The following is a 24,917-nucleotide window of genomic DNA, read 5'->3' as shown; positions in this document are numbered from 1 at the left end:
CCCACTTGGTCACTCTGTGGTCATGGTCACTTACCAGCCACTTGGACAGGTGTGGCATCCTTTGAGCAGGACACAAAGTAACTGTAGAAGTTCACCATCACCAGACTCCTTTTGCTCTTCTGCTCGGAGAGGGGTGGGGGTGAAGGTTGGAGAGGACCCACCAGAAGACAAGGGGCTCCCGTCCCTCTTCGAATTCCTTACCACTAGCTGGAGCACATCATCGGGTACATTCCGCCTGTGATCACACAGGCTATAGGCCGAGGAGTGGCTGAAGATAACCGGGGCCTTGGAATCTCCAAGCATCCTCATGGTCGCCACGGACACATGAGACAAGTCAATCATGACACCCAGGCGGTTTCATCTCCTTCAGCACTCTCTGGGGGAGGGGGACAGGATTGGGTACATACTCACAGACACTGGGAACTTGGGGCATGGGAGAGGCAGCTCCATATAGGTGTGAATTAACCCTTTAGTGGCTAGAGATTGTGGGTACTCAGGACTCAGCAATTTGAACGCTCAGGGGTTCAACAGACTCAACCTGGAAACAAGGACTGTCAGCTCCAATGTGACTGAGGCGTGACACTCCCCCCCTCAACCTTCCCAAAGACTGACAGTCCCTTGCTCTCAGCCTCGTCATCTCCTTTGTCCACCATCCAGTTTGTCGGCCCTGAAGAGAACACGCGTGTGTTTTCCAGGGGGGCAGAGAGAAGTGTCGCCCTCACCTGCCTAGCCGATAAGGCCTGGCCTGGAGCTTGGGAGAGTTCTGGGCACGACAGAGGTCACGTTTGGTTTCCTGGTCTGACCACATCCCAGGCCTCACAGCAGGACCCCTTACCAGGGGTGTTTTGCAAGTTGGTGGTGAGGGTCAGATACCGCATACCCAGATGGTAGAGTGCCCGCAGGACGCCCAGGCTGCTGTCGATTAAGTGGCCACCTTCTAAGCCAATCAGACTGGCGCACTTTCCCCTCTCCGAAAGCCTGTCGGATACCTACAGAGAACCAAGGAGAGGCTTTGCACTAAACATTCAGGATTCAAAATCCCACCCTCTACTCAAGACGGAGCCTGGCAGGGGAATGTTAGCGCCTTGATGGCACACTACCTGAACTGCTGGTGACACACAGAAGGTCTCAGGATATCGTTGGCACATGCGGTGTATGACATCCATCTGTTACAAATATCCTCTTCACAGCGTCTTTGTTTTGGGTGTCACAAGGCAAGTACGCGGACCAGAACTGGGGGTCAAAGGGAAAAGTGGATAGCCCAGACCGTGCCGATTGCTGAGTCCACCCCAGTGTAATACGTGGGTCTGCTCCTCCTGCCCTTTCCGAAGCCCCGGGGCTGGTTCAGACAGGTGTGGCCCTTCCAAGGCCTGGGTCCCAGGTGCCCAGGAGGGATGCTTCTCTAAGGGCAGGCCCACAGGGAATATAGGGGAGACCAGAGGATGTACCTGCCCCCCAACAAAGCCCAGACTTCAGCTTGGGATGTTGGTGTGCGTTTCGGCCCAGTGTGTTCAAGTCGTGCCTTCGAGACGTTCAGCCTGTTGTTGAACAGCTTCAGGAGCTGCAAGGCAAGTCGTTGTGCCTGGAGGGAACGGCGGGGGAGGGGTGTTCAAGGTGGATTAAGAATTCAGAACCAACTGGTTTGCAGACTACCCTTCCCCAGCTCAAAAATCCTACAGTTCAAACTAACAAGCTGGCTTCCGAGGTGGAATGCCTCTGAATGGAACACACCTGCACATGGATGAAATTCCTAACTGCACTCCAGGTCAAGGGACCATGAGCTGAGTATGGCTAGAATCGGCCTCTTATGCCCCCCACCTGCCCCCTCCCCCACACAAGGAGAGGTAGACCCCTGCTATGCTGCAAAATCCCTGGGCTGGGGGGCTGGGAACCAATGCAGGGGACAGGCACCTTATAGGAAGATGGACATTTTCTTCTTTCTTCTCTCTCTCTCTCTCTCTCTCTCTCTCTTTTTGGTTTTCGAGACAGGGTTCTCTGCAGCTTTTTTAGAGCCTGTCCTGGAACTAGCTCTTGTAGACCAGGCTGGCCTCGAACTCACAGAGATCCACCTGCCTCTGCCTCCCAAGTGCTGGGATTAAAGACATGAGCCACCACCGCCCAGCTGGAAGATGACATTTTCAAAGATTAAGTTTGCCCCTTGCAGAGGCAGGTGGGATCTCTGTTTGACCCTTGCAGGGAAAGCCAGGACACATAAGGAGTAGCCTGCCCCATCCTTCTGGGGAGTGAGCCATCACTCGTAGGATTCTGGCTCATCCTTGTCTCTATTCCTATGGCGAACCCCAGCTCGCCTTTGGCCAGTTCATCTCTGACTCCAAAGGGTTTTGATCCTCTGAGTTCCTAGGAGTCTCAAGGAAGCCAGTGCTTTCAAGGAGGAAGGACAGGGCTAGCAGCTAGCTCCCGAGCTAGTACAAGGGCTTTTTGTCACCTCTGCCTATGCTACCTACGGAGCCTGAATTGACCAGGAGCAGTGGAGGGAGGCTCAGGCCCAGTAGAACGCTTGCCACAGATCTGCACCGCACTGATTTCCATGCGTGGCTGCGGCCTGTGCTGGGCTGGGTTCTCGAGGCTCCTGGAAGGTGAGCAGAGACAGTCCTCCTTCCCCAGCTCTGGCTCTTCCTATCTCCCAATCCCAGTTCTTTCTTCCTTCATCTAAGCTTGCTGTTTATTTTTGTTTTTGGTTTGGTTTTTTTGTTTGTTTGTTTGTTTTTGTTTTTTGAAACAAGGTTTCTCTGTAGCTTTGGAGCCTGTCCTGGAGTTCACTCTGTAGTTGGCTGACCTCGAACTCACAGAGATCCGCCTGCCTCTGCCTCCTGAGTGCTGGGATTAAAGGTGTGTGCCACCACCGCCCAGCTGAGTTGTTTTTTGTTTTTAAATAGGGTCCTTCTGCCATGAAACATGAGTGTGTCATAAAATCCAGTGTGGCCTTGGCCTTAAGCCTGCAGTGAGTGACCCTTTAGCCCCAGCCTCCCAAGTGCTGGAGTTACAACGGGAAGTACGTTCACCCACATTATATGACAGTTGCCTCAGGTTTGTTGAGTCCATGTACCAGGTCACCTGCCTATCAGTTCTCCTTCACCCTGACCCCATCCGCTCCCAGTAATGACTTCTCCAAAGCTAGTCAGTCCAGGAAGCTCCTTTGGAAAGCTCAGAGGATGTGCCCCTCCCTAGGACTGGTGCCCAAGTCATCCCCCAGCAAAGGGACACATAAGCTTCCGCCCCTGTATGTGAACTCACACCCAGAAGATGTCCATGAATGGACTGGACTGACCTCATCCCTCTTACCCCACCCCTTTGCACTTGGCACAGATCTATCATGATACACTTACTGAATGGATACATGAATGCGTATGGGCCAGCCAAGGCAACCTTCGCAGCTCTCTGAGGCAAGGCTAGGTAGGCTCCAGGAAAGGGACTTTAATCTTTTGCCTGAGGACACTTACAGTCTATCTAAGAAACTCATCTCCGTCGTGGGTACTGGGGAGGGGTGGAGCACTTGAATGGAGTCCTAGATGCCTCAGGAGCCCCGCCATACTTGTCCTCATTCTCCCTCCACCCTCTTTGGGAAGACAAAATAGGATCACAAGACTCCTGTCTTCTGAGGGAACAGAGCCACTCTGCCAGGTCAAACTGCAGTGCAAAGCTCCATATGCCTCAGGGATGGAGAGTGCTGGAGCGAAGCGTCCAGTAGAGGCTTCCACGACAACCCAGTGAGAGACAGATTGGCCAGCAGTAGCAGGCAGACGAGACAGCTGGAAGACTGGCCTTGCTTCCGCCAGGAGAGAAAGGGTGGGAAGGAGCTGGCAAAGGTCTTCCAGTATGCTAGCAAGGTCAGAGGGATCAGGCTGTGTGAGCTGGACGTATGAGACACCCCCCACATGCACTGTGATCTTCACAAAGGAAGAAGAGAGGCACTGAGGCATTTGACTCTCAGTTGGGCACGAGATGGGGGAGAGTCAGAAGGATGCTCAAGAGGACCTTCTGTAAAACTCTAGGATAACTCTGAAGCCATTTCTGACAACTCTGAGGCCATTTCTGAGGCCTCCCTGCAGTAGTGCTCCCCGCTCCCCTGGGAACCAAGGACCTAACAACTACACATGCACGTACTGGAATGTTGGGGGATTTTCTATCTCCCTGTGTCCTTGTGGATGTTCTCCAGATAGAACTCAGTTATTGAAATTGGGGCAAGATAACCCACAAATATTGACTCAGTTCCTCAGCCTTGGTCAGGGGATATTGACTCAGTTCCTCAAAAACGGTTAGGATGACTCACAGATGTTTCCCCTCCCCCTTGTTTCTGTGGCTTTTTCACTTTAAAAGTAGCCTGTACCAGCTATTTGGGGTCCTTGGTTTGAATGCTGAGTGACCCTGTCATGACAGAATTAATTAAATCCTCTTGCTTTTACATCAACTGTGGTATGAGGGTGGTCTCTTGGGGCGACTCCTCCTTGGTGATTGGACTTCAGGGTCCAACACTTCTTGGGGTAAAGCCGCCCGCACCTCAGCTTTTCAGCTGAGATCCAGGTAGGGGACTTGGATCTCTCCCTCAGATATATGACTAGAGAGTTGGGAGACCTCAGAATTCCACAGATGCAATCAAACTCTGAGTTTTGGGAGCCCTGGGAGCCAGGTGCTAGGATGCTACCTCCTGCCTTTCTTGCCCTCTTTTGCTGAAACCTCCCAGGTCCTAAGATTCTCCATCAAAGAGCTGAGGCCAGAAGATAAGAACCATGGTACGGGGGGGCGGGGGAGCTGAGCCTCCTAGCAGAGGTCTGGAAGCTTCTGGCCCTTGCAGGCACTTCAATAGGTAGCCACTCACCCATCGATGACCGGTGTGGTCTTCATGATTTCCTCTGCCTTCTCCCGGAATGTGTCGGATGCACAGATGGCCAGTAGAGACCAGAACCACCAGATGATCGACGACATTGTAAGGTCCCCAGGGATCTGCTTCCACAGCTGCCTTGGCAACTCTGTTCTGGCCTATACACAGAGGGAAAAAAAAACCTGTCCAAGAGCCAGATGGAGCTGCTGTGCCTGTCAGGAGAAAGGACAGAGGCCTTTGGTCCAGGTAATTAAGACTGAGAGTCCTGTTTATAACTCCCAGTGTTCAATGAGTAACCACTCCATTCTCTTTCAGGATAGCACAGATGATCCCACACTGACTGCTGCTGTGTTGGCTAGATAGAGGCATAGAAAGATACGGGGTTCCAGACCCAGAGAGGAGTCCCAAAGGGGCTAGAACAAGACAGTTTCTTTGTTATCTAGCTTGCTGGCACATCTACTCTTGCTACCTTTATGCAGACCTTCCCTTTGGGGCCCAGTTCACTGAAAGTGCCCAAATTCTGACCGGCCAGGGTTACAGCATCCAGAAAGGGTCCCCCTGGTGCCTACCCAGTTCCAGGCAATACCTGTTGCTTTCTTTCCCCCACCCTGAGAAGTAAGGTCATTTCTTTGTCAGGTGCCTGGGCCCCCGGGCCTCACTTTCTCTCTTGTTGACAGCACCTCAAATGGTTGCTGGGGAGACTGGGTCAAGTGGCAGCTTTCAATGTACCTCACCATTGAAGAAGAGCCGTATTTATATCTTCTCCCCAACTCCTATGGTCTCTTGGCAAAGAGGTCCCAAGAATCCTTAATACCAGGACCTTATACAAAAAAATGCCACTCACTCTCCGTGTACCTTGTGGTATGAGACATCCTAGGTTTCCGTACACATGCTACCCCCTGACCTGTGCGTGGCAGACAAGAGGGGCATGGGGACCTCCTACTTTGATAGCTGCCATAGTTGCCCGGGCTTGCACTATGATCTGTGCCTGTGTTTTAAGGCTGAGATTACAGCCATGCCCCACCACACCCCGATTCTTTCACTACGTTTCTCGTTTTATTGTCCCTTCTTGAACCCCTGCGCTTGGCGTGTCCACCTTCCTGTCACTCCTTTGCTCGCATTTCCTCTCCTGGTTTAGTTTTCTTACGTAACCCCGTGTACCTTGCAGAATCCTGAGTGCCTAAACTATGGTCCGCCACATCCCTTTAGGAACAGTTCACTGTGGATTCCTTTGTCTTTTTTCCCTTATTTTCTTTTGCGGTGTTTTTGTTGTCTGCAATTCTTTCTTGGGTAAAATCTCCTGAAATACTGTTGTCAGGTCTGCATCCTCACTGAATGAGTCTGGCAATCCCTCCCCTGGGCCACTGTGGGAATGCTGTCTGAGCCCTGCGTCTCCAAACCTGGGGGCTTCTCTTTGTCTACGATGCTTCCCCAGGAAGGGCCGAACCCTCTGATTAGACCTGCTTGGCTCTTGATTATGTACTTCTTTCCACGTATGAGTTCAACTGTGTTGTTGTGGAGACAGGGTCTCATGTCACCAACTCCCGCACTGAACTCTTTTTGCTCTTGTTTAGTTTTTAAGACAGGGTTTCTCTGTGTAGTCCTGGCTATCCTGGAAGTCACTCTATAGAGCAGGCTGGCCTTGAACTCAGAGTTCTGTCTCTGTTTGAGTGCCTATGAAGTCTGCCTCCTGAGTGCTGACATCAAAGGCATTGATTGCCTGGCTTGGCCTTGGACTCAGCTGGACTTAGTGTCCAGCACCCCTCACCCATGTGCCAGGATTATACAAGTATGCCACCGCACCCATCCTGGATTGCTAAAAGCTACCTTTAAATTTTCTCCTGTCATCCCTGTATTGGTTTAAACGTCCTAGTGGGGCTTGGGGATGTTGCTCAGTGGTACAGCATTTGCCTGGATTATACAGAGCTAGCGTTCAGCTTCAGGTGCCGAAAACACAACGGGTATGGCCTCATGGACTTCCGGTTCAAATCCTGGGTTCCTACACTGTCGGTCCCTTCAGAATTTTATGAGTTGGTCAGATATTTCAGCCTCAGCTTCTTTGAAACTGAGGTCATTGTGTTAACTCCCTTATTGGTAGAAAAAGTTAGAGAGTGGTTCCCAACCTAACACTACAACCATTCAATATAGTTCTTCATGCTGTGATGACCTCCAACCATAAAATTATTTTTGATGATACTTCATAGCTATAACTTGCTATTTTATGAATATCTGTTATTAGACCTCTGGGTCTCAACCCACATGTTGAGAACCACTGAGGGTTTTTTTTGAGGAGGTTCTTTTTAATCAAACTAGACATTGTATTGCCCATCTAGAATATCTGTAATACTATACCCGGGAGGCTGAGCCAAGAGGATGGCAAATTTGATGCTAGTGTAGGCTATAGAGTAAGACCTGTCTTTAGAAACTGTCTTACTATTATTCTAAACTCCTGACTGTCCCACGTTCTCCCACTGCTGCCATTCTCACAGTGCACAGTCTCCTGATACGGCAGCCTCCCCTCAGCACCCAGCCCTCCCCCTTTCCTCCAGACGCCAGCATCTGACTTCGCTTCCTCCCGAATTCGTGGCTGGCAGCTGGGAGCCTGTGGTTTCCACGTATCGTCTGTACTTCCACGGTTCCTCCTCTTCGGCTTGGCCTCTGACTTGATTAGGACAAGCCCTCACAACATTCTCTGGCAGTGGGTGTGTAGGGGCTGCATCTCTGAGCTTTTACAAGCCTGCATTATGTCTATTCAGCGTTCACACCAGGTCAGCAGTTTTGTTGGATGTGCAGTTCTGGGGCGTAAATCATTTCCCCATGAGCCTGAAGGCTCTGCGGTCTGTCTCACTTGAACTGTTGCTAGGAACAACATCGGGTCAGCTGATACATAAATAACAATAATAATTTATTGTTCTAGTTCTTTGTAGAAGACGTGCTTTTTCTCTGGGCATTGCCACCTCTTCAGCCTGACAGCTCTGTGCTTTCTCAATGAGTGTCACGCTTTTGAGTCTTTCTTTTTTTTTTTTTGTAAGACAGGGTCTCATGTATCCTCCAACTCATTAATAAGAGTGACTTTGACTTTAGGATCTTCTGGTCTCCTACTGCCCCGCGTGGGATTACAGGTGTGTCCCAGTACACCTGGTTTATGAGGCACTGGGAATAGAGCCCTAAAGCTTCATGCATGCTAGAAAAGGACTCTCCCAATTGAGATACATTCCTAGTGCCCCTTTTATGGACTCTTTCAGACATATGTGTTACACTTTGTTCTTATTTGCCCCTGCTGACCCTCCCAGCCTTCTTTGTCACTTGTGGGTGTGTCTATGTGTAGGTGGATGTGTGCTTGTGTGTATGCAGGTACACACATATATGCAAGCATTGTAGCCCACAGGCTAGACCGTTTGGTTTTTGGAGTGGGTGAAGTTGAACCCTAGCTTTGTGTATACTAAAGCAGAGGTCAGCCTTTGGCATTGCTCCTCGGGAACAGGGTTTTTGAGACATGGTCCCTCACTGGGACCTGGGGTTTACTGATTCCACTAGGTTGGCTCCAGTGACCCGCCTGTCTGTGCTTCTCCCAGACAGCATTTTATGTGAGTGCCAGGGATCAATCTCAGGTACTCATGCTTACGGGGCAAATATTTTACGTGCTGAACTACCTCCCCACACCCTGCTCTTCATTCTGAGGTGGTGTCTAGGCTGGCCTTGAACTTTCTCTCCTCCTCCCTACCTAGGCTCACACTCCTTTGCCCTGCCTTGTTTCAGGTTTTCCTGTGAGTATACATATGTGTGTGCGTTTCTTTTTCTATGCCCTTAGGTGATTTTCTCTCTTTGTCTTCATGTTTGATTTCAGAAATTGTATATTCAACTTCCCAAGACTGCCTTCTGGTTCTTTCCCTTGGCATTCTGCTCTGGTTATGAAAACCACATCCGTCTGTAGCAACACTATTTTCTTTTGTCCCCTTCGGTTGACTGAATGAACTCCAGCCTCCATTTTCCTGCTTTCTGGACTTTCTTCCATTGCACAGATAGCATTCCACGGCCAGCTGGCCATCCCTGCTGTTCCCTACTTGACGTTGAAGGCTAGAGCAACAGCAAAGTTGCTGGGCGGGACTGTGTGGGGGCTCTTTCTCAATTTAGGCTTAAATGCAACAAAAGGAGCCCACTGCAGCAACAGGGCCCTCAGGAGAACCAGAAGTGCTGAAGAGAAAAGCTGTCCTGGTTCTGGAGAGTCCATTTATTTATTTATTTATTTCGAGACAGGGTTTCTCTGTGTTGCTTTGGAGCCTGTTCTGGAACTAGCTCTTGTAAACCAGGCTGGCCCCAAATGGCTCTGGAAGATTTCTGTTTCAGGAATGTCTCTTAATGGTTTTTCTCCTTCCTTGGCTGGGTTTTTTGTTCTCTCTGTCTGTCCCCCTCTCTGCCTCTGTTTGTCTGTCTGTCTCTGTCTCTGTCTCCACCCCCCCGGCATTTCCAGACTCTCACAGTCAACCCACTCCAATGCCAACTCTTGGCCACATCTTTGCTGAGTTGGGGAGCCTCCCTTTGCTCCTTATCACCCCACAGGGCTCCCTTAGCTACTTCAGGAGTTCTTCCCTTCTGCCTCTCCTTCCCACAGTGTGCTGAGACCCTTGCCTCCTGACCAGCCCTTTCTGCTCTCCTGGTATTGCAGCTTCTTTAACTTTTTTCCTCCCTTCCTCTTGATAGTTAAGAACAGGATTTACACACACCCTGCCGATACCTCCTAGAGGATCCAGTGGGAGGAGGGGCGGCTACCATGTTTGTTTCTGTCTTGACTTGGTTTGTGGTGACTTTTTTGGTTGTCATTGTTCTGTTTGGTTTCGTGTTTTGTTGTTTTTAAAACAGGATCCCTTTCTGCAGCCTAGGCTGGCCTTGAACTCTCAGTGATCACGCGTCTTAGCCTCCCGAGAGCTTGGATGACAGGTAAGTCTCAAGTGGTAGTGTTTCTGTTCAGTTATCTCTTCCAATGGGCTGAATGTCGTGCATGGCATGGTCTCCGGTAACCTCACAGTCTTGACTGACCCGGATGCTTTTCCATGGGAAGAGCCAGGATCTGACTGGGCATCAGCATTCTGGGGTAAACGTGTTTGGCTCAATTCCACACCATAGAACCACTACAGGAAAACAACTGGGAGATGGGCACCAGCATCAGGAGCCCTCGCTTTAGAGTAGGACAGCTCTAGCTTAGGTTCCTGACTGTGACAGATCTATACGTCCCTGACATGGATGTGCCAAGATCTCCCAAGCTATACTTTTTACCATGTGACATTGATACAGGCTCCTCTGAGGGGTCAGCTGACAGACTTGAGGTACAGCCGGTAGGAGCCCAGAAACCAAATGGCTTCTTTGGATCATCCAGCTCTTTTTTCTTTTTACATTTTTAGTTGCTTTTTGTTTTGTTTGTTTTTCAAGACAGGGTTTCTCTGTGTTGTTTTGGAGCCTGTCCTGGAGGTAGCTCTTGTAGACCAGGTGGCATTGAACTCACAGAGATCCACCTGCCTCTGCCTCCCGAGTACTGGTATTAAAGGCGTGCGCCACTACTTCCTGGCTTACATTTTTATTTGTGCGCTCTCGCTCTCTCTCTCTCTCTCTCTCTCTCTCTCTCTCTCTCTCTCTCTCTCTCTCTCTGTGCATGCATATTGCATATCTATGTGCATGTGTATGTTTGTAGTATGTATTCAGACACTGCTTTCTACCTGCCTCGGTGATCTCTTCTCAAGAGAGCTGCACCCAGCCTGTGCTTCAAGTTTACTTTCAAACTGACAGTTGGCCTTGAACCACATCCTTTGATCGGTGCTGTTCAGTAGGAAAACAGGGCTCTTAGCCAGGTGGTGGCGCCTTTATTCCCAGGAGGCAGAGGCAGGCAGATCTCTGAGTTCAAGGCCAGCCTGGTCTACCAGAGCTAGTTCCAGGATGGGTACTAAAGCTACAGAGAAACTCTGTCTCGAAAAACAAACCAAGAAAAACATGCTCCTACCAAAAGCAGAAGGATCACCATAAAATAAACACACACTACCTAAACAGTGCTATTCAGTTCCAATCAGAGCCAGAGAAAATGCCACAGAGAGCAGCAGTGAACCATTTCCCAACCCAGAAAATGTTCCATTGAGCAGGGTTACCCCAACGGGCCTGGAATGACTAGGTTCTGACACTGAAGGCCCCGGAAAGAATTACTAGCCAGAGCTTATTACAGTTCCTTATACCAAGCCTTCGGAAGCTGCTGCCAAGCTTCTCTTGCCATCTGAGACCCAAATGTGCTAACTTGACCCTGATCGTGCCACCAGCCAGCCACGGAGTGGAAGAGACAACTGCAGGTCAGCACAAGACCTCAGATCTACCACGTCTTCCAATAAACACGGGTCACAGAGCACATCCAAACACAGAGACATCCGAACCACGCACGCACGGGTAACGCCCACACACAGCAAAAACACAGACACACTCCTCACACGTCTATAAATCTCCACGTTGCAAGTGTACTCTGTCATAAACACCATCTGCAGCAAACACGTGTGGACACATATCCACATTTGAAGGTTACTCTCTGTGCAGAGGTATCATTGCAAACACAGGTCTGCCAGGTCCCACACATTTTCACAGATCATCACAGACAAGAAACACTTGGGCACACCCCTAAGAAGCAGTTCCAGGTGTGTGGACAAACTTATGAATGTATGTGTGAACTTTCCCACACACGTTAAACAAGCATGAGGCTGCATGTGGAGCGGGGACCCGCATGTCACAGATGGCCTGGCAGACTAGCCTATCTCCCAGCTGCATACCAGGCTGACTTCCACAGAGTTACCCCCATATCCACACAGACATATCCCCCATATACGCACAGAGATGTCCCTCAGATCGCTGAATCTTCAGCTCCAACAGCCATGCCCTTACCCTGACCTCTATCCCCAAAGCCTAGCTCCCTCCCCAGGGGCCTTGTCCTGTGGTACCTCAGGCCACCTGAAGAATAGCCTTCACTGCTGTCACCTCCAGGTCGTCCTCGGGATGGTGAATTCTTTGTATCTCTCCTCATCCTGCCCAGAAGTCCTGTACCACTCCTGGTGAGCTGCCCCACAAGGTCCTCTTTCTCTTTAATCACCCCAATACTCTAGCTACATCTAAAAAGGTCCACTTTTAGCTGCTGCTTCCCCCTCCCCCGCACCACACTGAGCATCCAGATGCATGCCTTTTGCTTTTCTGCCTGGGGCTAATGAGCCCCCTCTGTCCATGGCCTGAAAGTCCTCAGCCTTGCAGACCCTCTCCCTTCGGGCTGTGGCATGATGTCATTCACTGGGTATACAGACGCTGCTCACTATCTGTCCTCACTCTCCCCTGCTCACGGGATGCTTTCTACCCAGAAATGGAAAAGACTTTCTGTACCTCATTATTGCTTGGCCTCTACCCAGGTCAACTTCCCAGCACCCCGACACTCACCAGGAGCACACGCAGGTTAAGGGGTACAAACGTCGCTTCAGTCCTGTGGTTGAAACCCAGAGAGACATCCAGCCTGCTCCTGAGTCCTCCAGCTTTGAAGGGCCACCTCTTTAAAAGGGAAACTCCCCGGGGCTTCACAATGTGCCAAGGAGAGCAGACAGGGCTAATGCCTCACACATGTCAGCTGCTCCTTGTCTCCGACAGGCACGCAAGCCCTCAGTGACGAAGAACATCCGGTGGGATCCGGGTCTCTGGGTCAAAAATCTGGGAGGGTGACACGCCTTTGGGGCCCTTAACCTCAGAGGTCATTGCTTCAGCATCAAGCTCTCTGAGTTATGCACCAGGTTAACTAGGTTCCGCTTCAAGTTGATAACTGAGTTAAGAAGCCAGAGGAGGAGGCTGGGCCGTGTGTGTGCACTCTTGGGCTCATTTTGCTGAGCTCCATGTTCTTGGGATTTGGAGCCACATGTTTGGTTTTCCTCCATCTTCTGATCCCTTATCACTCCCCTTGTCATGGAAGTAAGAATGACCTGTGCTTCCCAGTTGGGAGAGCTGCTTTCCCAATCTAGGAATGAACCAGCCATGCTGGGGACAGCCCTGAGGGGCTCTGGATCCTTTATTCAAACACGGAGGGTTAATTTTTCTCCATCCTCCTCATAAGGAGAACCAGAAGCAACCTCAGATTGGAATGTCCTTTGGCAGAACTACAGGCCTTTTGAAATTGTGGGAGGGTCTGGTGACTTGTGGTGAGCTGGAGGCTGGGATTCAGTGTGGCTCCAAGATTCTGTGGTGGCAGAGGGCAGAACATCCCTGGTAGGCTATGGAAGATGGGCGGGAAGGCCAGCTCCATCGGAGGGATATCGTAAAAACACACAGGGCCCCCTGCTCCTGCTCGGACCCACCCCCTGGCCTGGCTGTGTAATTGCACATGAGCTGATCCCTCTCAGAGCTCTAGCCATTCTGTATGAAGATGAGGACAACCTGATTATCCACTGCGCAGGTCTCAGAAGGGGATGGACACAGTGGAGGAGCCTGAGAACAGACTGGCGACCTCCCCACCCTAGGTAAAGGGATGTGGAGGAGTGGGACACAGACAGGGATAAACCATATCCTGCTCTCCTCCCTCTGGAGCCCATTACCTCTACCTTAGCCATCCAGTGCAGAGACCCCACTCCTGTGGGTACAGGGGTGGACCAGGATCAGGGAGAAGAGGGTGAGGAGACTCCCTGTCCTGGAGGAGACAAGGGCTCTGGATAAGGACCCAGAAAATGGATCTACCCCACATTTGGATAGCTTTGGGGTCCCTGCTGACTCTGGATACCTAGGGTTCTCAGATGCCTCCTGAATCTTGAGTTCATTTAGGGGTTGTCAGGTCAAATCCCCAAGTACCTTATTTCTGCTTGGGGTCTGTCTCCTTGCACAGTTAGAAGCTGGGTAGAAGCTGGGCGGTGGTGGCGCATACCTTTAATCCCAGCACTCAGGAGGCAGAGGCAGAGGCAGGCGGATGTCTGTGAGTTCGAGGTCAGCCTGGTCTACACAGTGAGTTCTAGGACAGGTTCCAAAGCAACACAGAGAAACCCTATCTCGAAAAACAAACAAACAAACAAAAAGAAGGAGGAGGAGGAGGAGGAGGAGGAGGAGGAGGAGGAGGAGGAAAAGGAGGAAGAAAAAGAAGAGGAAGAGGAAGAGGAAGAGGAGGAGGAGGAGGAAGAAGAAGAAGAAGAAGAAGAAGAAGAAGAAGAAGAAGAAGAAGAAGAAGAAGGAAGAAGAAGAAGAAGAAGAAGAAGAAGAAGAAGAAGAAGAAGAAGAAGAAGAAGAAGAAGCAGCAGCAGCAGCAGCAGCAGCAGCAGCAGCAGCAGCAGCAGCAGCTGGGCAGATGAGGGATTGGATGATGGTACCTGGCCTTCTAATTCCTGCTGCTACCCCTGGGAAGCTCATTAATCTTTCTGAAAGTCCCTGAAGAGAAAACATCTTAGCATGCTCTTAAGCCAACTTGGCTCTCATCTTCAGGCTTAGGTTTCTTGGTTCTTCACAGACCAATTCCCGGGGCGGGGGTCCCTTTAACTGTCTGGTCCCATTCTACCACACCCTATTTTGACTTCTTAAAAAAAAAAGATTTATTTATTTATTATGTATACAGTGTTCTGCCTGCATGTATGCCTGCAGGCCAGAAGAGGGCACCAGATCTCATTACAAATGGTTGTGAGTCACCATGTGATTGTTGGGAATTGAACTCAGGATTTATGAAAAAGCAGCCAGTGCTCTTAAGCTGTGAACCATCTCTCCATCCCCCATGACTCTTTTTTTTTTTTTTTTTTTTTTTTTGGTTTTTCGAGACAGGGTTTCTCTGTAGCTTTGGAGCCTGTCCTGGAACTAGCTTTTGTAGACCAGGCTGGTCTCGAACTCACAGAGATCCGCCTGCCTCTGCCTCCCGAGTGCTGGGATTAAAGGTGTGCACCACCACCGCCCGGCTCCCCATGACTCTTAATTGTAATAACAAGCAGTTGTTCCCTAATCCTAGCTAAGCAGAGGCCTCCTACAGACCTCCAATGCCCTGCTACCCCACCCCTCAGTTCTTCCCTCTAGCTGGGTTGACAATGGCCGGAGCTTACTATTGCTTTCCAGGGCCTTTGCTTCTATGTGCAGATCTTACCCTCACTTCCTGGAAACGTCTCAGCCCCTTGGGTTCCACCACTCAATGTGCGTTGCTTCCTTGGTAAAACTGTCACTGTCCTTGGCACCACCTGGATTACACTTGGATTACAAACCTCAAGTGATATCATCAATCCCCAGGAGTCCCTGTGTTTCAGGCTCTCAAGTGGCTCCAGGGTCAGCAACTCAGCACCCCCAGGGCCCTTCCACAGGCCTGACACTCAGAATCCACACAATCTGTGCCATGGAGTCTGAGAACTATATAATGTTCTCTGGATACCTCTGCCCCAGTTCTTGTCTGTGAGTTTTTCTAGCCATATCCCCAGGCATCTATACATCTGTTAAGAGCCTGCCTCTCCTTCCCACAGAGGCAAAGAGTAGTTCCTCATAGCTAGTGTCTCCACTGGCTGACTATAATACTCTGCAGGCGAGCCCTGCCATATCCCTCCTCTGAGACTGTGTCTCATGACCTCCCCCAACCTGCTGCTGCTAACAGATAGGCTTACGTCAGTCAGTCCGTTAGCTGCCTGGATGACCTGGCCTGTCTCAGAGTCCATCTTTGCTCTTACGATTGCCCCATTCTCTAGAGTCCCCCAGAGCCTAGCCCCTGTTCCCAGGCCCAGCTGCTTCTTGAGTACCTCTGGCAGGAGACATAGAGCATTTTCAGCTCAATGCATTGCCCCATCTTGTAGCATCACAGCCTCCCCTCTTCCTGCTTGCTCCAGCAGACCTTCCGAATCTCTAAAGTGTCTCCTCACCATAGGATGGTTAGTTTTACGTCAGAGTGGCTGGCCCTCAGGATTCCAGAGCAGGTCACTTTCTCTCAGAGTGGCTCGAGATATTTCTAGATGAAACTCACAATCCTAGGTAGGTGAGGCTGGATGGAACGTGCGGTTCCCACGTGCAAACATGCTTCTCCAGCTGCTATCCACGTAGGAGAGACTTCACCTGACATTAGCATCAGCTGGCCTCCAGCATTCTGGCCTCCTGCTTGCTTGAGGTGGAGCCAAGTCTCAGTAATGAATCTCTACACAGTACCCACACCTGTCCGCTCTGTTTCTCTGGATACATTGTCTCACGCAAGCGTCCTTCAGGAAATCTGGCCAGAGAAGACTGCTTTCATGTCTCACCTCCTGCAGGCCCCACTGATACCTGGTCAGCTTCTCTCTGTGTTCTCAGTACAGTGGTATGACGTTTTAGCCTAGCTTAAAGACCACTCAGAGGCCCCATCCCCACAGAGAAGACCCTTAGAGGACCTTTCCTGATGTAGGACGTGACCTCAGCTTCAACACCATTCATTCTCTGCTCCACCCTATCTTTTTTGTTTGTTTGTTTGTTTTTTGAGACTGGGTTTCTCTGTAGCTTTGAAGCCTGTCCTGAAACTAGCTCTTGTAGACCAGGCTGGCCTCTGCCTCCCGAGTGCTGGGATTAAAGGTGTGTGCCACCACCGCCCGGCCTCCACCCTATCTTTGTGGCCCTCCAGGAAGGCTCAAGGCTACAGGACATTTGCGTCCAGCCCTGGGCCTCTTCAGGCTTCCCCTGTGGCCAGCCTCTCTCAGCACCTACTCGTGCTTCCGAGCCATCCCCCTCCTCCTCCAGCAGCTGTAGATAGCTCAGGGTTGGCTTCTTGTCTGCTCCTTCCTCTAGGGAGAAGTCCATGACCTCAGAGGTCTAGTTTGTTCATTCTGGTGTGTTTCGCCAAGAGGGAATTATGAAGGGTCAAGGCATAGAGTGCAGATTCGGTCTTTCCAGAGCCCGTGTAGCCATTCTGGCTCCATCGCTACCTCCACGCTTGACCTCCATGTTTGCCTAGGATCCACCGCCATGCTTGGGAGTTCAGTTGGTTCGGAGGCAACTGGAGCAGCTGGCGGGAGGGGAGAAGAGTGGTTCATTCCCAGGATGGCGCATCTTCTTTGGCTCTGGGCTACACTTTGTAACTACTACTGGCCATTCTTGCAGCTTCTGAGCCGGGTTCCGGCGAGGATACTGAGGTGCCTCCCATTGCTATGAAGCTCACGTGGCATCCGTAGGTGAGCTTGAAGTCCGCACACCTTGCCAGGACTCTGGGTAGGTCCTATTGGTTATTTTGGAACAGACTGTTAAAGATTTTTGTGGCGAAGTCTGCTCTAAACTTTCTGCCTGGGTGGGGTGGGTCCAAGGCCGGGCTATCTGTTGCCGTCAGCGCCGCTTCGTCAGCAAATTTCTTGATAAATCCTTGATCATGACCTCAGAAGCCCCGCCTCCCACACTGCGTGCCAGAAAAACAAAGTCAAAGTCGGGGCAGAGAACAGGACAGAGGAGGGGCTCCTGTGTGGGCTGCAGGATGCTGGCCTGTGAAACGGGGAGGAGGGACCCGCTAGGTTGAAAGAGCGTTCCGTAAACTCCTCAGGCCTTAACTTCCTGCCCCAGAGCCTGGGGCTGGTGAACACTGGGAGCGAGGCCGGGCTCAGTCTGGAACTCCAGACAAGGAGACCCGCCTACCCACACAGCCGGTGCCCCTGCCGGGCACCACACACGTCCACCAGGTTACTGCAGCTGCTGCCCTCTGCTGGCTGTGTCCCCCGCCTGCTTCCCCTGGGGACTGAGTTTGCAAACTCTGAGGACCTGAGAGGACTGCCAAGTACTTGGTATCGCTGCTTTCCACCACCCCCTCTCTCCGAGGCCCCATTTCTTAACTTACATTCTTTCTCCCTGGGAGGTTAGCTCTGCTGTTAGCCCTCTTGCCTAACTCTGCAAACCCAGGAATGAAAGCACAAAGTCATAGGAGTAGGACCCATGAGTCATACTCTGACATGTTGATCCATGAACTCTGAACTCTTGTCTAGGCCACTGTGGTTGATCTTCTGACTTTAAAACTCTCAGGACTGTGTGAGGTAGAAGGGGACCCAATAGGAAAAGTCCTAACTCCTTCTAAAGCCGACCCTCCTCATAAAAGGGCCACCATTACTGACTGCTTCTCCTTCCCCATGGGTAGTGCGGTCAGCATCCATCTATCATGCTGACCGGCACTCAGGGAACTCCTACTGCCATTCCTGCCCCTCAGAGCTGACCTGACCCTGACCTAGGACTCCACCAAGATCCCTCAGTGAGGGCTGGAGAGATGGCTCAGAGGTTAAGAGCATTGCCTGCTCTTCCAAACCAAAGGTCCTGAATTCAATCCCCAGCAACCACATGGTGGCTCACAACCATCTGTAATGGGTCTGGTGCCTTCTTCTGGCCTGCAGACATACACACAGACAGAATGTTGTATACATAATAAATAAATAAATAAATAAATATCTTAAAAAAAGATCCCTCAGTGAGAACTACTTCCCTTATGGAAAGAAGACCTCATGAAGCCCAAAGAAAGCATGAATGTTAGGGAAATGTCCTGATGCCTTTCCTGACTAGGTGGCCAAGCCACGGGTGTCCAACGCCATGGGCCCCAGTTCATCCCGTCTCGGGGACAATTCATCCCGTCTCGGGGGACAATTCATCCCATCTCGGGGACAATTCATCCCGTCTCGGGGGCAATTCATCCCATCATCTCAGGGGGCAATTCATCCCATCATCTCAGGGGGCAATTCATCCCATCATCTCAGGGGGCAATTCATCCCGTCTCGGGGGCAATTCATCCCGTCTCGGGGGCAATTCATCCCATCATCTCAGGGGGCAATTCATCCCATCTCGGGGGAGATATCCTAACCTGCTTTCCACTGAAGTTTCTCTATTACATGAAATCATGTGGCTACGGTGCCTCAGCAGGATCTGCCCCAAGACCAGTATGGACCCGAGACTTTATTTTTCTCTAGAAAAAAATGTTCTGTGATGCTATGGAACCATGACTCCTCCTCTCCTTTAGCATCTAAAGAAAAGAGGTGACCAAAGGTGAAAAAAATAATATGACTGCTTGGGGGTGGGGAGGATTAAAGAGAAAATTTAAAGCTGAGCCTGGCAGCCCACACTTTTAATCCTAGCACTCCAATGGCAGAGCCAGGCTGATGTTTGTGAGTTCCAGAGCAACCAGTGCTACATAGAGAGATTGTCTCAGGGAGCAAAAGAAAAGAAAAAAAAAAGAAGCAAAGAAATTCCAGTCAAATCTAAGAACAATTATCAGGGCTTGTAAGGTAGTCATGCTGTGTTGTCATTCCGGGGCCTTACACAGGCTAGGCATGCGCTCCTCCCCTGACCTCTGGCCCCTCATTCAGGGCTATGTAACCCTGACTGGCCTGGAACTCGCTCGCTCTGTGAACCAAACTGGCCTTGAATTCACAGAGATCCACCTGCCTCTGTTTTCCGAGTACTGGAACTAAAGTCTGCCTTAAGTGAGTGGGCCTGGAAAAGACTGAAGCTCGTGGTCAGACAGAGGTACCCAGAGATGCTGTCTGCACCAGAACCAGCCCAGATAGCTGCAAGCCTCAGGACCTAAGTGTTCAGGCTTGGCATACTGAAAGAAGGCATGCCTTTACATCCCATAGAAAGCATGTTCTCTGAATATCCTCGTGCTGTTTTGTATCACCGCTGTTTTGGGAGTTCTGCTCCCAGGAGGACAGAACAGTCCCTGTTCCGCTAAAGCTGAATAGTTCTCTCAAACACCCTTACATCCCACAGACATCCTCCTTATGCAGAAGTTGTAGTGGCAGGATGAGGGCCTGCCTTCAGCCGGATAAGAAGGGAGAGAAGCACGAGGAAAGTTCAGAACAGGGGTAGAACTAGCACCTGGCCCTCACCTGTTCCCGGGAAGGCTTTGGGAACAAAGGGACAGGCTAAGGAGTCTCCAGGAAGGAACACAAAGAGGACATCAGAGGAGTGAGAAAGAAGCCGGAGCCAAAAGGCAGAGCAGAGGACTCACCGACGATGGAAAGACAGCCAGACTGTAAAGGGTCATCACCGAGACAGCGCTCCCACCCCCATAAGCAATGGCTAACCCTTCCCTGCACAGCTGTTTCTAGGCTCCAGCACTGTCCTGCTGACAGGGACAGCTCTTCCCTCAGATGGTAACTCTCTAGGACAGTGCCCATTGGGTTCCCACCCATCCTCTGATCCCCAGCCCACTCACCCCAGCAATATACAGGTTTGTCCCAGAAAGGTCCTCCTAGCCTGGGCAGCTCCCCAGTCACTTAAGTGCTGGCTCCACCCCACCACCTGCCTTTCCTCCCAGACCTCTCCTAGCCCCATGTCTGCCCTGTGTTCTTTTACTGGGGAGGAGGGGTAAGAAGAGACAGGGAGGAGGGAACTTGATACTGGAATGCTTTCTTTGCTATCCCCTCCTTTCTGAGCCCCTAAGCCCCAGAATACCATCCCTCTCCCCAGAGTGGAGCTGCTTTCACCAGCTTCCACATTTCCTGTGGGCATCCTTGAGGGGGCCTCTCAGATAGCGAGGCACATGGTATTTCCCTCTTAGGGTGCAGGAGCCTTAGTCTGCCAGCTGAAAGTTGCAAGTTAGCTCTTGGATACAGCCATGTTATGACAAGCAAGCCTTCCTTATTCTTTATAGTAAACATATTAGCTGTTCAAATACAATGTACATACAGGGGTATTTAAGACACACATGCAGAGCCGGGCGGTGGTGGCACACACCTTTAATCCCAGCACATGAGAGACAGTGAGTTCAAAGTCAGCTTGGTCTACAGAGTGAGTTCCAGGACAGGGCTACATAGAGAAACTGTGTCTCGGGAAGAAAAAAAAAGACACATGTACAGATTCATACAGAAGCTGGTATGCACATGTTAATGACAAGACTTCATTATTGCCCTAGTGGGAGCAACATGTCCAGTAGACTGAGAAAAGAACCTGCCCCCAGCAGAGCAGAGGACCATAGCTGTAGCAATCAGGGAGCTGATTGCCAAGAGACAACCGTCCTCTTCTCAGGGGCCCTACCATTTAGAATTTTGTGTTGGGATTTTTGCTTGTTTATTGTTTGTCTGTTTTCCGAGACAAGGTCTCACTCTGTAGCCCAGGCTGGACTCAAACTCTCTAAGATCCCCCTGCCTCAGCTTCCTGAATGGTTAAAGTTTATGTCACTGCCAGGCCCACCTAGGGTGTTGCCCGAGCGAACCTTCATCTGCTACTATGTTTGAAGGATAAAGTCCAAGCAGTGTGACTGATCATCCAAGATCACAGGCGGTACAATGTCCAGAAGCACAGGCCAGTTGCCCTTAAGGCATTGCTCTTGAGCAAGCATGAGTTACCCCAAATGGCCCGATGTGGATATTATGATTCTGGAAATCCTTCTATGATGAAGAGCCTGAGGCCCCAACCCGGGATTCCTTTATGACTACACATGTCCACCCCATTCTCCCCTACTTGCCTGTCCTTCCCAGGCCAATCGGCACCCGGAGCTCCTCAGACTCTAAGAGGAATTAGACTCTCATAGTGCTGTGTAGTCCAGGAGGTCTTCTGGGCCGTCCCTGATGGTAGAGACAGGGACTCATGTGACGATTACACGCCCACATTCCAATGTCCTCACACCTGAGGTTTTTCCTCCCAAACCAAGGCAGATCTGCTGTTTTCCAAAGTGGGTTCTTGTTTTATCCGTACTCAGTGGTTCCTCAAGAATATGATGTGACTGCTTGTGGCCTCTTTTGTTGCTTTCTGGGTCTGAAGCTTCGTTATAGAGAAGACAAACTAAGTGGAGAAACCCAGCCCGAATGTGGGCAGCACATCCATTAGACTGACAACTTGGGTGAAATAGGAAAAAAAAGAATATTCAATAGATCAGGCAGTCGAGGCCAGCAGCCCCTCACCCCATATGGGTGTGTGTGCATATAGTGATATATTATTTGTGTTTTAATAAATAAAGCTTGCCTGAAGATCAGAGGGCAAAGCAGCCACACTAGTCAGTCATACAGGCCAGGGAGTGGTGGCGCACACCTTTAATCCCAGGACTCAGGAGACAGAGACAGAGGGATCTTTTTGAGTTCAAGGCAACCCTGGGCTGCATAAGATTGATCCAGAAACAGATCCAGGTGGTGATGGCTCACACCTTTAATCCCAGTGTGTAGGAGTTACAGTTTTAATCCCAGCAGTAGGAAGGTGGAGACAGGAGCAATATAATTAGGTGTCAGTAGAATATGAAGGGGAAGAGACAGGAACTCAGCGGAGTGTGGAGTCTGAGAAATCATGGAGACAGGATCTCGACCTTTCAGGTCTGAAGATTTGGTAGAGGTAAAAGTTCTCTCTAGTGACTGACTGCTTTGCTTTTCTGATCTTCAGGCTGAACCCCAATATCTGTCTCCCGGTTTTTATTATTCATGCTACATGTGCACTTGTGTGCTCGTATGTGTGTGCATGTGCATGCTTGTGTGTATGTGTGTGTGGTGTGTGTGTGTGTCCTGGCTGTCATGGTGTGAGCCGCCCTGTTCTTTCATACCTGCCCACTATGATGAAATTCCCGATACTGAAGTGAATCTTCCTTTCCTGGGGTTGTTTCTCTTGGGTGTTTGGCCACAGCAGTGAAAAGTCCAATTAAAGGGGAAAGATTCTTCACTTCTAAGGAAGAATCACAATATAGCAGCCCAGAGTCCCCAGCTTACCCGAGTCTTTCTGTATGTTCCCAGCTTAGTACAGGACCCCGTTTGTGTTTCCCACTCACAGGGTGAGACTCTGGGTTTCCCTTTTAGCAATGTCTGCCCTTGGCTACAGGAGGTAAGACTCTCCTCACAGCAAGTCTGGAAGCTCATAGATCATTCCTACAACTCTTTGTTTTTAAATAGGGTCTTAGCTCACACGTGGTGGTGCATTCCTTTAATACCAGCATTTAGATAACAGAGGCAAGAAGAGCTCTTTGAGATCAAGGCCAGCCTCGTCTAGAAAGTGAGTTTCAAAACAGGACTACATAGACTCCTTGTCTCTCTATGTCAAATAAAACAAAAACTACACACCAGGGTCTTAATGGGTACCCAGCCCAGCCCATGTTGGGTTTGAACTCATGGTCCTCTTGTCTCTGCTTCCCAGTGTACATCTTTCTGTCTCTTACTTTTAATGTTTAATTAGGGCTGGAGAGGTGGCTCACAGGATAAGAGCACTTCTCTCTTGATGACCACAAGCAGCTATAACAAACTGCTGTAGCAGAGTGGTGTGTTTACTTTTCAGTTTTTCTTTTCATTGTGTTTCTAGTGCATATTTTAACTATACATCATTACGACATTTTCATACATGTATGTCATGTTCTTTTTTTTTAATTTATTAAGTATACAATATTCTGTCTGTGTGTACGTCTGCAGGCCAGAAGAAGGTACCAGACCTCATTACAGATGGTTGTGAGCCACCATGTGGTTGCTGGGAATTTAACTCAGGACCTTTGGAAGAGCAGGCAATGCTCTTAACCTCTGAGCCATCTCTCCAGCCCCGTATATCATGTTCTTAACAGCTTTGAAAGGTCCATTTATTTTATTACGTGAATGAGTGTTTTGCCTGCACATGTGATGTGCTCCACGTGCATGCCTGGTGCTCTCAGATGCTGGGAGAGGGTGTCAGATACTCCAGAACTGGGGTTAAAGACGGCTGTGAGCCACCATATGGTGCTGGGAGCTGAAACCCTGGTCCTTCCCAAAAACAAGTGCTCTTTAACTGCTAAGTGACGTCCCTAGCTCCTGTTTCGACACAGGGTCTTTCGTCACCTAGGCTGGCCTCAAGCTTTCTTTGTGACTGAGGAGGATCTTGAACTTGCAACCCACCTTCCTCCATCTCCGGTGAGCTAGGGTTACAGGCTTGCAACATGACACCCAGTTATTGTTTGCAGTTCTCAAGGCTGAGCCTGCCAAAATCTAGGTCATCTAGAAGATCTAGAAGACCCACTTCTTGGTTTATAAATGACCACCTTCCCTTGTTCCCTGCTTGGGGAACAGCAGGTATTGTGTGTCTTAAAAGGGCACTAATACACGACTTGATTGTGCACTTGGAAGGCTGGGTAGGAGGAGCTTGAGTTTTAGGGCTACATAGGGAGACCCTGTCTCAAAAAAAAAAAAAAACTAAGTAAAGGTAGAGAATAAACAAACAAGCAAACAAATACACTAATCCCATTCACGACTAATACAAGGAGACTTTATCCTTACTGCCTCTCAAAGGTCCACCTCCTGGTACCATCATATTGAGGATATGGATTTCAGCATATGAATTTGGGGGTTGGGATACCAATATTCATTCCATAATGGAAGTTATATGAATTAAATCTTTTAAATTAATTTTAATTTATGTGTGTGAGTGTTTTGTCTGCATGTATGTATTTGTACCATGTGGGTGCAGTATTGTTAATGGCCAGAAGAATGTCTTAGCCATCAAAACCCCAGGACTGGAGCTACAGATAGTTGTGAGCCATCACGTGGGTGCTGGGAACTAAACAACTGAATCCAGGTCCTCTTCAAGAGTGCAAAGTGAGCTGGGAGGGTGGTGGCGCACGCCTTTAATCCCAGCACTCAGGAGGCAGAGACAGGCGAATCTTTGTGAGTTGGAGGCCAGCCTGGACTACAAGAGCTAGTTCCAGGACAGGTTTCAAAGCTACAGAGAAACCTTGCCTCGAAAAACCAAAAAAAAAAAAAAAAAAAAAAAAAAAGTCATTAATCTGGAAACAGCCCTGATGTCCGTCAACACACAGATCTAAACAATGGCACAGAGCACAGCCGTGTAGAGGAACTGTCTGTACATACATGACATGGATGAAGTCATAAAGAACACATAGGGGAACCAACCCAGTGCCAGTCACTGGCACAGATGAAATGAGGGAGGAGGATGGGTCTCTGGGAAGGATGCAGGCTTCTGTGGAGAGGCCCACAGGGACTTGTTAGGAATCCTGAACTGTCGTCTGTCCCAGTCCTTCCTGTGGTAATCACGTGGTGTGTGAATTAGTGGAATCAGGTTAGCTGAACCTGTGGAGAACTTGGCTATTGTCTGGGTTTGAGATGGTGAGCTGATGTCTCCCTGGGAAAATCTGAAAAGAGGGACCAGGGGCTGGAACTACCCTTTAAAGGACGGCAAGGACAGGTGGACATCGGGTCAG

General features: G+C 50.0%; 1 protein-coding gene across 1 annotated transcript in view; it reads right to left on the bottom strand.

The window, feature by feature from the left end:
- Dpep1 (dipeptidase 1) overlaps positions 1-19,859 on the bottom strand; it is a 20,903-nt gene extending 1,044 nt beyond the window's left edge. Inside the window, 12 exon segments of the mRNA XM_038312525.2 lie at positions 35-119; positions 202-357; positions 359-376; positions 597-667; positions 836-989; positions 1,101-1,175; positions 1,177-1,233; positions 1,449-1,502; positions 1,505-1,566; positions 1,569-1,582; positions 4,838-4,998; positions 19,773-19,859. Coding sequence (XP_038168453.1) covers positions 35-119; positions 202-357; positions 359-376; positions 597-667; positions 836-989; positions 1,101-1,175; positions 1,177-1,233; positions 1,449-1,502; positions 1,505-1,566; positions 1,569-1,582; positions 4,838-4,998; positions 19,773-19,808 — 943 coding nt within the window. The 5' untranslated portion in view covers positions 19,809-19,859.
- Positions 19,860-24,917: the final 5,058 nt, after the last annotated feature.

The sequence above is a fragment of the Arvicola amphibius genome, chromosome 15 (assembly GCF_903992535.2).
Source record: "Arvicola amphibius chromosome 15, mArvAmp1.2, whole genome shotgun sequence".
NCBI classification, from domain to species: Eukaryota; Metazoa; Chordata; class Mammalia; order Rodentia; family Cricetidae; genus Arvicola; species Arvicola amphibius.
The sequence above is the reverse complement of the archived record's forward strand: the minus strand, read 5'-3'. Positions and strand labels throughout refer to the sequence as shown.